We start from the raw sequence: 13,849 nt of genomic DNA on the forward strand, positions 1-13,849 counted from the left end.
GAAGGACACTAAGCTACTGTAACAGCTATCAAGATATTGTTCATGGTTTAAGAGTTCAGATAAGCTTTGTCACTGATGTTCTGAATCCCTTAACGCCATTGCAATGCAAAGGGGAAAACTAGACGAGCAGTCATCTTGCCTTCTAGCTCTAACTTATTATATAACTTTCAAATATTAAATAAAACTTGTAAGTCCTATTTCCTATTTCAAAATATTCATTCTTTTCCTTATAATTTCAGTTCTAAGGATTCAGCCATCTGGGAGATGATAGTCTTTGGCATTCCACAGATTTCAGTGATGGAGATCAGTAATTGACTTTCCAGTCAAATAATATTAAATAATATTTTCTCTACTGTTCCAGTTATATTCAACTATGTGAGTAAATCATGCTAAAGCACAGTACAATGATCTCCTAATGAAGCCAAGAGATAAAAAATACTGAAGTCGAGTTAAAAAATAAAAAGGCAGTAGAAAAAGGATGATCTAAAGAAAAATAAAGCCCTTATTTAAATTTAAAAATCCTTGCTTGAACAAAGCCTTGAACTGATATTTGCACATCACATTAGGAACTATTATAGGAAAAGCAGGATTGCATTCTAGTCAAAGAGTAACCTAGCTTCCCAAAAGATGGGTGGAGCAATATTGTAAACAGAGCTCCAATCAGACTGACATCTAAACAAGTCTTCGAACACCCACACGTAATACTCATCAAGGTTTTAAAAGCAATCCTCCACAACACACAGATATTATAAGAGACCATTAAAAGCTACAGAATTAACTCACTGCAGGTCATCAGGATTTATGCTATAAATTCTCACACCCATTAAACTCAATACATGACAATGTGGGTGGTCTACAGCACCTTTCCAAGCACTTCCCTGGCACTGACCCACACTTTGGGTTGGCACTACTCCCTTAACCCCTCACCGTTCCTCTCATCCAGCTATTTATGCATTGCCAAAGGCAACACAGTACATGATATAGCCTGATGTGGTTTACAGTTATAATCATGTTTAGCCAATGATTATGATTAAATTTTAATCACTCATATAAGAACATCCTACATACTGGAAAGCTATCATGTCCCCCCTGAAATTTCTATTTTTCCCTCAGAATAATCAAAACTGAACTCTATTCAGTTTGTCTAGGTTTTTCTTAAATTGTGTTCCCCTCATCCTACTCCTAGTGAATCCTACTCATGAAGAATAGAAAGAAATAATCATATCTCCTCATTAAAAGTCATATGACTACAACCCAAAGTTGGAATTCACCTTTAGTGAAAACATATTGCTGTCTTTTATTCAGTTGATGGTCCAATATAACCCCATGAGCCTATCCTATGACAACAGTGCTTATGGAATTATTTCTCAAATTTTAGTTTGTCAGATTCTTACTTGCTAGAGTCCTTGGTGCTTGTCTCAACTGAAAACCTTCTTAATAACTTTAGATCCTTCCTCTAATTTATCAAGATCAGCATTATTGCTCTCCCAATATGCCTCAAACTACTTCAAGCTTGTTGCAAAACCACAATTTTAAGAGTCATGCCCATATTCCATCACTGAAGCTATTAAAGAAAATAGTGAACAAAATCAGACCCAGGAGAGACCATGGTCTACCTCTAACATATACTCTTGGATTAACTACAAGTACTGACTACTACTTTTGAAGGCATCTTTCAAAGAGCTGCACAATTCAAGATAATCATCAGCTTTTCAATGTGGCTTCAGGCAATTTCTCTAGATTTCAGGGTACACCATCTTGAACATATTAAATAAAACTTCTAGAAATTGAGCCTACTGTTACAGTGCTGCAATACTAGGAGGGTCCTAGGCAATTTAAAAGATTTTTTTAAAAGTTGGTTGCTATGGAAAAAGGGGTTTTCATTATTAAGAAAAAAGAATGAGCTTAAGAAAAAGTGGCACCGAACAAAATCCTCAAGCTAATGCTGGTTACCCTACTGAATAATTACTGGACCATCTTTGGCTTGGCTTGGAGCTTAAACACCCTGAAGAACTTTCCCCTACATTACCATCCAGTATTTAACAAATACAATTCTCAGTCTCCCTCTCCACCTATGGTTCTACCTTGTTCTCCTCTACCTATTCCAGCTCTCTCCTTTAAGGGCTGGGAAAAGGTGCTCCTCTATTTTCTAGGCATTATCGAAGAGTTCTTGACTCAACAGCACAGTTATTTTTTATACTGGTTTTCCTTTATAAAGCATCATTCTCAACTTCTTCCACATGTAGACAGAACAGGTGCTTTTAGCTGGACTCAACAGCAAGTCAAATTTTTTTATTATCCCTACTAATGACACTGTTTTCACACTGAGGAGTGGTCTTGAGCATAGGAATTCATTTCTTTTAGGAAAATCCAACCAGGCAGATGAATTCCAGGAATGTACCTAGAGCACTCCAACTGCTAATGAGGAACCAGTACAGGCACAGAGCTAGTTCTGAAACACAGAGATGATACAAGTCATGTTGCTAGCCTCATCTCCTTCTACCTGTAGATCTGCTTCTAAAAGGCCACATTAATTCCCATGGTAGAGACTGGCCAGAGAAAACCTGAACAGATGACAAGACAAACATGTTTTAAAAGTGTCATTAAAACCTTTACTCTCAAAAAGAGTTCCAGGTTTTCTTAGTCCATTCAAAGACAAACATAGTGTTTCAAATCACACAGGACATTCTGCTGGAGGGTAGCTACTTAAATACTATGCTATTCTGAGCATTTGACAGACGTATTTCTCTCTAATGAACTTCTCGTTATTCAATATAACATTTTTTAGTTTCAACCTCTTTCAAAAATTGTATTCTTTCAACAGTTAATGAGTAAATGCAAAGTCTATCAGGAGTAATATTTCTTCTAATTTGTTTACAATATTTAAAAATTTTACTCTTTTCGTAACAGAATCATAATTAATTGCATAGTTCCCTGAACTCAATAACACTAGTCAACTGAATAGGAAGAAGAGAATTTCCTTATTAAATCAATTCACTTTATTAGCTTAGGTGGAAAAAGTTGAACTGCAGCTATTCACACCTTTTTAAAATTCTCAGAAGGAAAAACAATGATTATATAATCAAAGTTCAACAAATGAAATGCCCTTCACATATCTTAGTTTTGCAAAGAAATACTAACAGAAATTTGTAAAGCCAGTATGACACTTACTCTGCCTCACTTCCTTACTTCACATGATTATGAGTCAGGTTCCACATATGTCAACAGTGTAACATTAAAGTAAATTAATATATGTTTATAGAATTTCTACCTCTGCATAGTCTGCAGCTGTTTTACCAGATCATTTATAGTGGCCCATGAAAAAGAGGGCTGTACATAACAAGGACTTTTGAGTTGCTGGAACATTATACAGACAATTCATATTATATTAAACAAGAATTTAATTATTCTTCATAATATAAGACAGCAAAATACTGATAATCAAGATATTGCCCTAACACAACCCCAATCTTTATCAAAAAGAATATCCATGAAGCCAACAAAATAAGTTCCCAGTTTCCTTACATCCTTACAGATGTGAAGACTGCTGAAGGAGAAGGAAGGTATAAGGTCAAAGACCATAGTGACACAGGAGAGTATGAAGCTGAATGAACAGCCAATCCAGATTTGGAGCAGAAAGATGGGGAAAAATACCTGTTTCCAAGTCACCAGGAGTATCTGATGTTTACTAAGAGTCAGTCTATCTATCTGTCTCTCTGGAGGAAAATGGCAGGAAAAAAATATCTTGCAACAGCACAAAGATGCTAAACTTCAGACTCCACAGAAAAAGTGTAACTTTGCTCCCACTATAACTAAAAAGTAGGAATATAGAAAAGGACATGAATGAAATTTCCTTTAAAAATAGTAATTCCATGACATTCATGTAAATCATTGTGCACTGCGAAATCTTGCCCACATTCTTATTCTATGTGGGAAATATTATTCAACATATACTTAAATTAGTTTCATCTTCAATTCAATGCTTTCTGTGTGATATCACCCAGTCAACTAGTACTTTCAAAAGTTGTAGATTCTTTTTATTTAGTGTTATCACTACCTCATGATTTATGATACGGATATGCCATAAAGACACTAATACAAATATATTAATATTAATTTCTTTATTAAGAAAGGAGAAATTTCACTACTTTTTCCATCACATTAGAAACATACACATGCACACATCCAATTGAAAAGTGTAAAGAAATAAGTGATAAGAATTTTCAGCATAACAATGACCATCTGTGTTTCATTTGCTGCATTACTGTGCAAATTGTATGAGCAACAGTAAGTGTTGAATAAAATGAGAAAAAAACTCCAGATTTGAAATTATCTTATTACCTAAGTAATTCTACTTATCAGCAACACAAACAGGGCTTGGTTGCCACAATCAATGAAAAACAAACTGCCAAGAAAATAAAATGTCCAAAATTTTTAGTTTTAATATGTAAATAAATATTTTGGATTCTGAACATTAATGAAATTCGTATCTTACCTGGCATGACAGATGCTTGCTGAGTGGCTGAGTCTGTACTTAATGAAAGGCGACCACCTTTGGCCAATCTATCACAGAAGAGGGTGATGTTCTTCTTCAGTTTGCTGGTATCTTTGGGCATGGACAACTGGCTGCTGAGAGTCAGGGCCTGCTCCTTGGAGCTCTTTGACAAACAAGTTCTTAACAAGTAAGAGACTGCAGCATCCACAGTTTCTTCCCAACCCTGCATTAGGGAAAAGGAAATTAAATAAAATTAGGTGAACTGCAATATCATACAGCATATTAAAAACAAGGCAACAAATCGTGGAATGAAAATTTTTAAACAATACTGATACATAAAATATAGTTTTGGGGTTAATGAGTGTCATGAACACCCAACTTCAACTTGTACAAGCAAAAGTTGAAAAAACCAACTTGTTCCAGTATTGAGGTCGACAGAGAAAACTAATTTCAATAATAACAATGTATGAACAGTATGTGATAGAACAGTTAAATTCTGTCATTGCATTAATAACTGAAAACTAGAAGCTCCTGATTGTGACATTTTAAAATTAAGAAGAGATTCAGATGTAAATAAAAGCATAATATGTAGTATATAATATTATGATGATGATACGTCAAGGCCAGGGAAAAAATATGCATCCAATTATACATTCCTTGGAATCTCAAAGATTCTCATAATATGCCAGTAGCAGAGAACATCATGACTGCAACAGAAACCTACAGATATTCAGTACCCATTTATCAAATCAATTAACTTTAAGTTATGAGCTGAGGTGTGTCAGTGTTGTGATGAACAGGGACTTTGATTTCAGCATAGTGCCAAGCTGTAAATATTTATGAAAAGACTTAGTAATCACTTCCAGTTAAAGCAAACAAATTATACTCAGTAAAAGTACGTTTCTTTTCACTAAGCACCTTGAATAGCACATTTAAAAGTTAGCTTTGAGTCTGTAATCTGTACTGTGGTTTTCAGTGACACAAACAAATCAAAGGCATTCCTTTAAGTAAAAATCCTGGATAGGAAAAGTCCTACTATTTGTGACAAGGTTATTAGGTTAATGCATAAAATCTAATATATGACATCTATCTCATTTTTGCAATATGACATGCAGATTGACTCCTCTTGATCTTAAGATGGAGTCTTAAATTACACTCTGTGATGAGCCTATGTGATTAATCCAGAGTATCTATAATTAATGAACTTTGAGTCAGTCACAAAGCTTTCTCATGCCTGTTCATGACAATCTCACAGAGCTTGGATAGAGTCAGAAACTGACATAAAGGGCTTTGTGGTCTGCTAACTTCACTACTGACAACATCTCTTAGTATTCAGCCACCTGTAAGCAAGTTCTATGTATGTGCTGCCTACATGAACAGGAAAGTATATTTCATCACTGTCGTATTAATATTTGCTCTCTTAATGTTTCTGATGGGCTGGGACTTTTGGCAATTCTTTAGTGACTTCATAAGTTTTGACATGACAATCTGGACAAGCTCTACTTGCTGATAAACTAGCAGAAAATAATGCCAAGACTGCTCTTTTTGAGGCAAGTACTCAGAAAAGAAAATTCAGGTACCCAGTTAACACAAACCCAGAATCTTCTAGTTTTCAAGCACTTTCTCGTGATGTATTCTACTTGACTGAACAGCAAAATTGCCTACCTATGCAAATTTGACTCAGTAACATTTGAAAGAATAATGGTGTCAACCCTGCCATAGCCCACTGAGCAAATAAGGTTTATAGATCTCTTCAATTAAATACATAACGGCTTTTGTGAAGGACACTTCTTTTAGCACATAGAATCAAAGGCCACCTTCGTCATCTTGTTAAATTCCTCAGAACAGATCCAGGGCAGATGCTTACAAATACTCAAGTATACCAGTGAGACCACACAGTCATATGCATTTCATCCTTGTCCAAACACTCTCTATACTGAGTGTCCCTGAAATGTGATGTGTGCGTGTAAAATATTTACATTTTGTAGAGGAACCGGATCACCTGTTTTCTTAGTCAGCATTTGCCTTTCTGACTTCAGAAAAATAACATTAACCTATTATCTTATCTAGATTTGCCCCCCATAAAAAAATCCATAAATTAGAACAAAACCCACATAAATTAGAAAAATCATGCCAATCAATCAATCAGTTCTGTAGTAGCTTAACATTTTTCAAATAATCTAGAAAGAGTCCATTAGAATGCAATGCATCCACTGACCTGTGATGGTGACAGGAAATCATCCATTCTGCAGCCAATTTAAAGAGGTTAATGAGCTGGTAAATGCTGTATACATTCCCACACACTGGGCAATGAAACTTAATATGTACAAAGCACCAAAAACAGCCAAGCCAGCCACTCCTAATTATACTACAAATCATGAAAAATAAGAACAACATAAACATAAGAATCTTGAGTTTCACTAGAAGACAAAGAAACACATGATTAACTGTTGTCAGCATACAGTAGCTCAGAAGCTGGCCAATATGTCTCTCCAAATAAGTTGTAAAATTGCAGGCAAAAGCATTTAAATAAAAGCACTGAATTACAAGCTAACAAAAGTCAGGAAATTAAAAGTGGCTAGTATTCTGTCCTTGGCTCACACAGGTATGTTTTACTTTATACTACAGCCTTAACATTTTCCAACCCTTGTCTTGTATTTCATTTCCATGTAAAACTGGTTTCTCAGTAGACCATAAAACTATCTTCTCCAATTCAAGGTCTGTTGACCTAGTAAGTCCACTCAAATCCAAAGCAGATTTTATGATTAATGAAATAGTAGACAAAAGCTACCTCTAAATGAAAAAAAAACTTGTTAGAAAACTGTTCAGGTGATTTTGTACAGCTAAGAATTAATGGCTGCAAATAAGACTGCATTTGTCAGCAATTTTTATTAGTGCAAGGGGAGAATTGCAGGAACAAGAAAAATTCTTCACATGTTAAAAAAGCTGAAAGGTGTTTGAAAATAAAAGTATTCTCGTCTATAGTCCACATTGCAGAATGTTTCTACTGCCACAGCTGTAATATTCACTAATGGCTTTCTGTGTAGTATTCTGCATATTTGAGGACCGAAAGGATCACCTTCAGATGTGTGATACCAGTAACCCATCATTCTATGACCAGCGAGCATTGCCACGACTGCAACAATAAATGTCAGCCAAGACTCACAGAAAGAGGCATTATTAAATCATCCAAATTCTCTATCTTATTTAAATACATAAGAAAAATATTTAATTCATGTTTTACTTTTTCATTGGGAAAGGCTAGGGTTCATGTTTTGCATATGTACATTATTATTTTTCTATTTTAGGTAATAGGAAGAGATTGGCACTTTCTTTTAACCAAATCAAATACACTGCAGGTATTGATTGCAGAGTATTTGACTATATTCAGTATTACATGGAAGACCAAAGGTAGATTTGTGATACTAGCATGGCTAATAGTATATTAGTACATATCACTTGTGTTCCATACAAATTGCCACAAAGAATCCTCACATGTCATGGAATATCTGAGTGTGACCATAATTACACATTCAATCTCACTTTGGCAAAAAGCTTCATCCAGAGTACCTTGTTTGTAGCCTGACACTTGGCGGCAAGATTCCACTCCCCAAGAGTTTAGATGGTCAAAAACAAGGTCAACAAGACATAGATAGGGGCAGGATCTGAGAGAAGAATTTCCATATTGCTGTTGTTAAGAGACACAGAGCACCTATGTGTGGGAGAAGTTTGAGATAGGGCCTATTGTCAGATTTGGTAGGTTTACTCATATAGTGTACCTTCTTAATACATTTATAGTTAGCATATTTCAGAGATCTACAAATGAATACTATTTGCCTTAAGTACAAATAAATCATTCTAATAGCCTATCAGTCAAACTTGAACAAGATTCCGATGTTGTGTGCATAAGCCAGACAAGTATTTGATTGTATATCTTTTACCTTGAAAGCCTTTATCTTTATTAATAATATTCCTAAGGCAACAGCCTTTTTCCAAGCTGCCTATGATGTAATTTATGATTTATCCTAGAGTGACAATCAAGGCAGCTCTGAAAGAATTCAAATGTAATGTGAAATATACTGTATAAACTATGGAAAATTGGTTTATGGTTTCTTCGCCCAACCCTGCCTCCCAGTCCCAGTAGCACATTTTGGGAGTTTATTGGTAATTGCACACAGTTTGTTAGAGGAAGACCAGGGGATGAGGCTTTTCAGCCTTTTCTTTCCTTCTTCTCCTTTGAATCTGTTATGTCCCTCTTTGAGAATATCCAGTTTCCCCTGAGTGTTAAGGATACCACATTCCTGGTCACTTTCCTGGTAGTTCAGCTGTTGAGCTTCCTCTATATGGTCTGCAACTTCTCTAGAGTGAGGGCTGAGATATCCAGAGGAGCCAACGAGACCCCTGCCCCAGAAGTAGACTCAGGTGTGGGAAATCTTGAGTGGTGTAGAGAATGGGAGAGAATGGGCCGGACTCTGAAGGAGTTTTCTGATCCCCCAGCCTGGGAATTTTCACGTGAACAAATTCAGAAGTTCCCCAGATAGAGAGAAAAAGCTACGAGCTGAGCTGTGGTTTTTCCTACGTGACTGTGGAGAAAACATGAAAAGATGGGATGGAAAATCTACTGCTGCTCTGGCAAAACGGATGCTTAAATTGGAAGACAGCAAGACTCAGGGGGGATACTCTACCAAAAAGAAAGCCGCTCCAGTAGCCTGTAGTCAAACTGACAAGTATGATGATGACATGTCTGACTCCCTTGAAGGAACCTCCAAGACATATACCCAAGAAAAGAAGGATAACCAGGCTTAGAGAGAGCCCCGCGCGGCGTTGCGCTGCCAGGAATTCTTACAATTTGCCTGTCTATATCTTATTTCTTTATTTTAGACAAAATAGTAATTTCATCGGTTTTCAAAACTCCTAGAATACTTGAAAGTTCACAATATGAATTACATATTGTGTAAGCTTTTATGCTTAAACACCAAAGAAGAGGTTTCTGTATCTGAAAGAAACGCTCTTGTGTAAAAGCACTCTGCTTTTACAGTGATTAAAAACATTATCTTTTTGTTACACATACAAACCAGTAATCCACAGCTACTGACCTGGTAGTACCCAACACAGGCACAGACCATCAGTAAATTTGGCCTAACTCATATTCTTCAAGCATATTCTATATTTCTAACTGATCTATTTGTCTCAAAGAGGATATAACAGCCACAGAAGCCATAAAGCAGGCATGCAACATCTGCCTCTGCTGTCAGAAATGGAAATTAAAAACCCTCCTTGTGAGTGTCCCTGAAAAATTATGACTAAAAACAGATTAATAAAGCCTTTAGGAGACCTTTTGAAAAGAACTGGAAGAAAAGAAAAAGCCAACCAGTAGACTCAATGTCTATTTAGCACCCAGAAAAAAAAATGCAGCAAAATATTACTTAAGTCCTAATGCATTACATCACTGAATGTGCCAAGAGAGTATATTTTTTAAGAAAAGGTTTTCTAAGAAAAAATAACTCTTGGTTGAAGAATGATACTTGTAACAATATAAAACCAGTTTTATTTAACATAATGCATTAGAAACACCAGTCACAGATTATCTAGAATCTTCTACAGTTCACGTTTGCATAAAAAAAAAACAAAGCAAAAGCACCTTCACATATATAAATAACAAAAACCTACCACTGAGATAACTGAAAAACAGAGAACTGGCAAAATCCTACAGAGTAGTGGAATTCAAGTCTGATGAAAATCCAGACAAATGACTCAAGCTTAAATACATTCCAAACCTATTAAGTGCCTAAGAAGGACATTCGTATTGAGCACACAATAAAAAAATCTCAAATGAAGTTCTTAGATTAAACCTGCTCTCTATAGTCATATCTTTCTTTAAAACATTTATGATGCATAATGTTCATAATATTAACTTGATTCTGACTTCTACTGTCATTTAAAGAAATTCAGTTCTAATAGGAATTCATAGATTGATGAAAACAATATCAAAGTGAGGATATACTATATGTAGTTCTAGAAAAATAATTCAAAACAGTAGATTAATCAATTTTGCTTTAAATCATGGAAACCATCCTTATTTGTGAGACGATACTCTGAAGTCAAACTGCTGTGAAGAGCTACATTACAGCCATTATGGACATTTAAATCTTATTAAGGGTTTGGACTTGGCAAATTTGCCTACTCCAAACAAAGTTACTTCAAACACAAGAAATAAAAGCCAAACAAGGGACAAAAGAAAATGCAAATCCCTGAGAAGTACAAAGTTACATCTCGATAACTGACCACAGTATGATCAGTCAAGTTCTGTTGGGCTCCTGTAGGGCACAACAGATATTTAAGGCAAAAACTTGAACAGTCTGTAAAGGAAAACAAATAAAAGACTACAGAAAGGAATCAAGACTTGTACAGGAAACTGTATGAGATTTCTTTACAATATTTATCAAACTGGTTAGAGTATAGCAAAATAGATCTGTGCAGTTATTTAATATTAAGTATTTATGCCAGCAACTATTTTTTTACATCTAATTCAAATACTAGTCTCTCACATTTTGAGGTTAATAGACTGCAAAAATCAGATTTAGCAAAAATCCTTTGTGAATAAAGTGGGTCCATTTGAAAGTCTATCACAGACACACTTGTAATTCCTGCACAGCTCTGCTGTAAATGCCAGTCATAACAGAAAGAGCAACTTTATCTGTTCAATATGGAAATATTTATTTAATATGAACTCCAGCAGCATAAACAACTCTCTACAAGAACTTTTCATTTTGAGTCCTACTTGGTAAACACATATTGATAGCCTATGGCAACTTTACCTGAGAAAAATCTTTATGACAAATTTTTTCTTGGAAAGTACACTTGCCTGGAAAGTACACTTGTTTAAAAGTTTCCCTTGTATTTTCGCCCTCTGAAGTTCAATTCCCAAACCACCAAACACTTTTGCATTAAAAATAAATACAGTTTTTGGAGGATTCTATTCTGTGGACATTTAACTACAAAATAAGGTTTGCCAAGCTCTCCTTCTATAGTGTCTTCAGATATGGAAAGAAAGTTAAAAATGCATATGGCTTAGCAATCAAAATAGTGGTTTTTAAATTATCTTATAGAATAGGTGATATTTTTCTTTTAGGAATGGTGCTCCTAAACTAATCTAATGGAAAAATCAAACTGTAGAAGAGCAATATTAAAAGCAGTGGGTGTTTTAGGAATCCAGCAAAGTGAGCATTACTAAATAAAGGTTCTGAAAGCTGCATGCATGAGGATATGACTTCTATCTTTTGAGATTTTAATTTATTTTTCAAGTCAAATGCTGAGCAAAGTCCTGCTCACAGAAAAAAGAGTTGTGGTTATCAGCAGTTGTAGAGTTTTCTGTATTAAACAACTGGTAACATGATTGAAGAGTGTAAGAAAGCAAAACCTGTAAGAAAGAAAAATTCTGGGTGGGGATCATAGTCATAATATTTCTAACACTACTTAACTCTTGTATGCTTTTGAGATTAGTAATTTACTCTCAGGAAAGTGCATGCTTCACCAAAAAATTATATACCAGGATGAATATAGATGATGGTTTCATTTGCTTCTCCATTAAAATTTAACCTCTGTATACTGCAACCAAGTTTCCATATGGGCTGCCTCCTTTCACATTGGATGTTCTTCATTTGCACATTTCAAAATTAGATTAAAATTAAATTATAATTAGATCACTAGGCTTCTTCTTAACAAGTATTTATCTGTGTTACTCAACTCTTCTTTCAAGTTGTCTCATATCTCAAAATTGGAGCAATACAGAGTGTTTCCTAACACCTGGTTTGTTGGGTTTTTTCCTGGACAACAGCGGTCTTTTAAGAGTGGGTAAGAGACAGGGAAAAGGGCATACTTCTTCAAAGGATAAATTATAACTATATAATTCTACAGTTATTAATCTAGTAATGCTTATTTCTTGTAATATTAATGAATCCTACTTCATGGGTTTCTGTAGACACTATTTCCCAAACCTGAATTTTTGAGAGATTTTTTTCATATTAATCTTCTTTTTAGCATGACTTCTTATCATCATTGATCCCTTCTGAGAACTGATGAAAGAAACACTTGTTTCTTTCTACTACATTAATGAAATGGCTTGACTTCTTTTGTTGCCAGCTTCAGAAGTCTGTAGTTTTGATTTTTAGCACTGAAATCATCTAACACTTCATCTTTCTTTTCCTTAATAACTTTTCACCAGGAAAACTGAGGTGCTATTTGGGTCTTGCAGAGGTTGTCAAATGTGTCTGCAGGCAAGAAAACACACCAGGAGTTGTGCACCTTGCTGAAGAATGCCACATGTCCAGCAATAGGTCTGTCATATATGAACTCTACAGTTAGGCCCAGCAAGAAAATTTTTAAGATGGGGAAAAGGAATCAGACCTTGTTACACTCAGCCTGGAGGAAAAAAGTCGATAAAACTTGTGCTAAAACAAGGTTATTGAAACTTCTCATTGCATCTCAGCCCATACTCCATCTTTTATATCACTGATATTCTTGGAGATGAACTTTCCATCTTCCAATTTATCTCTTAGTAGGTTGCCAATACAATATCCTATGAAATACTGACAAATGAGTGTGTTTCCAAAACCTGTGAAATATGGAAGCACACACACTAAAATATTTTATAACTGGAAAAAAAAATTGTTATAAAGTTTGTTTCCTATTTAAATTCTCACATTACTTTAGAACTACACACTGCTATCTTTAAACTCAGTTCTGTTGCTTCAAATTGTGGAATTTCTATTCTCCCAAAAGGCACAGATGAGGACAAATTGAGTAGTGGTAAAATGGACTTGCATGTTTACTTGGATAGCCAACTTTCACTTTTGTGCTAGGGGGTTTTGGGTTGTTTTTTTTTCCCTAGAACAGTGTCTTAAGCAAAATTAATTAACTCTTCCACTGTTTGTACAGATTTGATTTATAAACTGTTTTACTTTTGAGATATCTAAACTATATTTTTGCTTTTTCAAACTTTCACTTCATTGAAAAAGCCAGGAGATGATGGAGGACATAAATTGTGCAATTTTTATATTTCCTTAATCTGGCCTATTTTAATGTAAGCCTCTCACTACCTGTGAAATATCATTCTTAATCTAGTAATTAAGACAAAGCATCTTGCCATTAACTAAAAGAAAAATAAATCCATCTGAAAAAATGACTACTCTGAAAATCATGGTAAAAACAAAAAGTGAATTTTTTTCTGGGATCTTGTAACAAGATGAAAAATTCATATGACATCTTCTGTATGATATCCTTATCTACCTATCTCTGACATGATATATTTGTACATTCCAGTAGACAGATTATACAACAGCACACCATGTGAAC

The 13,849-nt window shown here is 35.0% G+C and overlaps 1 protein-coding gene across 7 annotated transcripts in view; it reads right to left on the reverse strand.

Moving 5' to 3' along the window:
- The window catches only part of BBS9 (Bardet-Biedl syndrome 9), a 281,549-nt gene that overhangs the window by 135,775 nt on the left and 131,925 nt on the right, over window positions 1-13,849 (reverse strand). For all 7 annotated transcript variants that reach the window (XM_088055904.1, XM_014248757.2, XM_014248755.2 and 4 more), the window contains one exon: window positions 4,496-4,718. In XM_088055904.1, coding sequence (XP_087912030.1) covers window positions 4,496-4,718 — 223 coding nt within the window. The remainder of the gene's footprint in view (window positions 1-4,495; window positions 4,719-13,849) is intronic.

Source organism: Pseudopodoces humilis, chromosome 1 (assembly GCF_049639895.1).
Source record: "Pseudopodoces humilis isolate 2021_Gansu_Grassland_sample_001 chromosome 1, ASM4963989v1, whole genome shotgun sequence".
Classification (NCBI taxonomy): Eukaryota; Metazoa; Chordata; class Aves; order Passeriformes; family Paridae; genus Pseudopodoces; species Pseudopodoces humilis.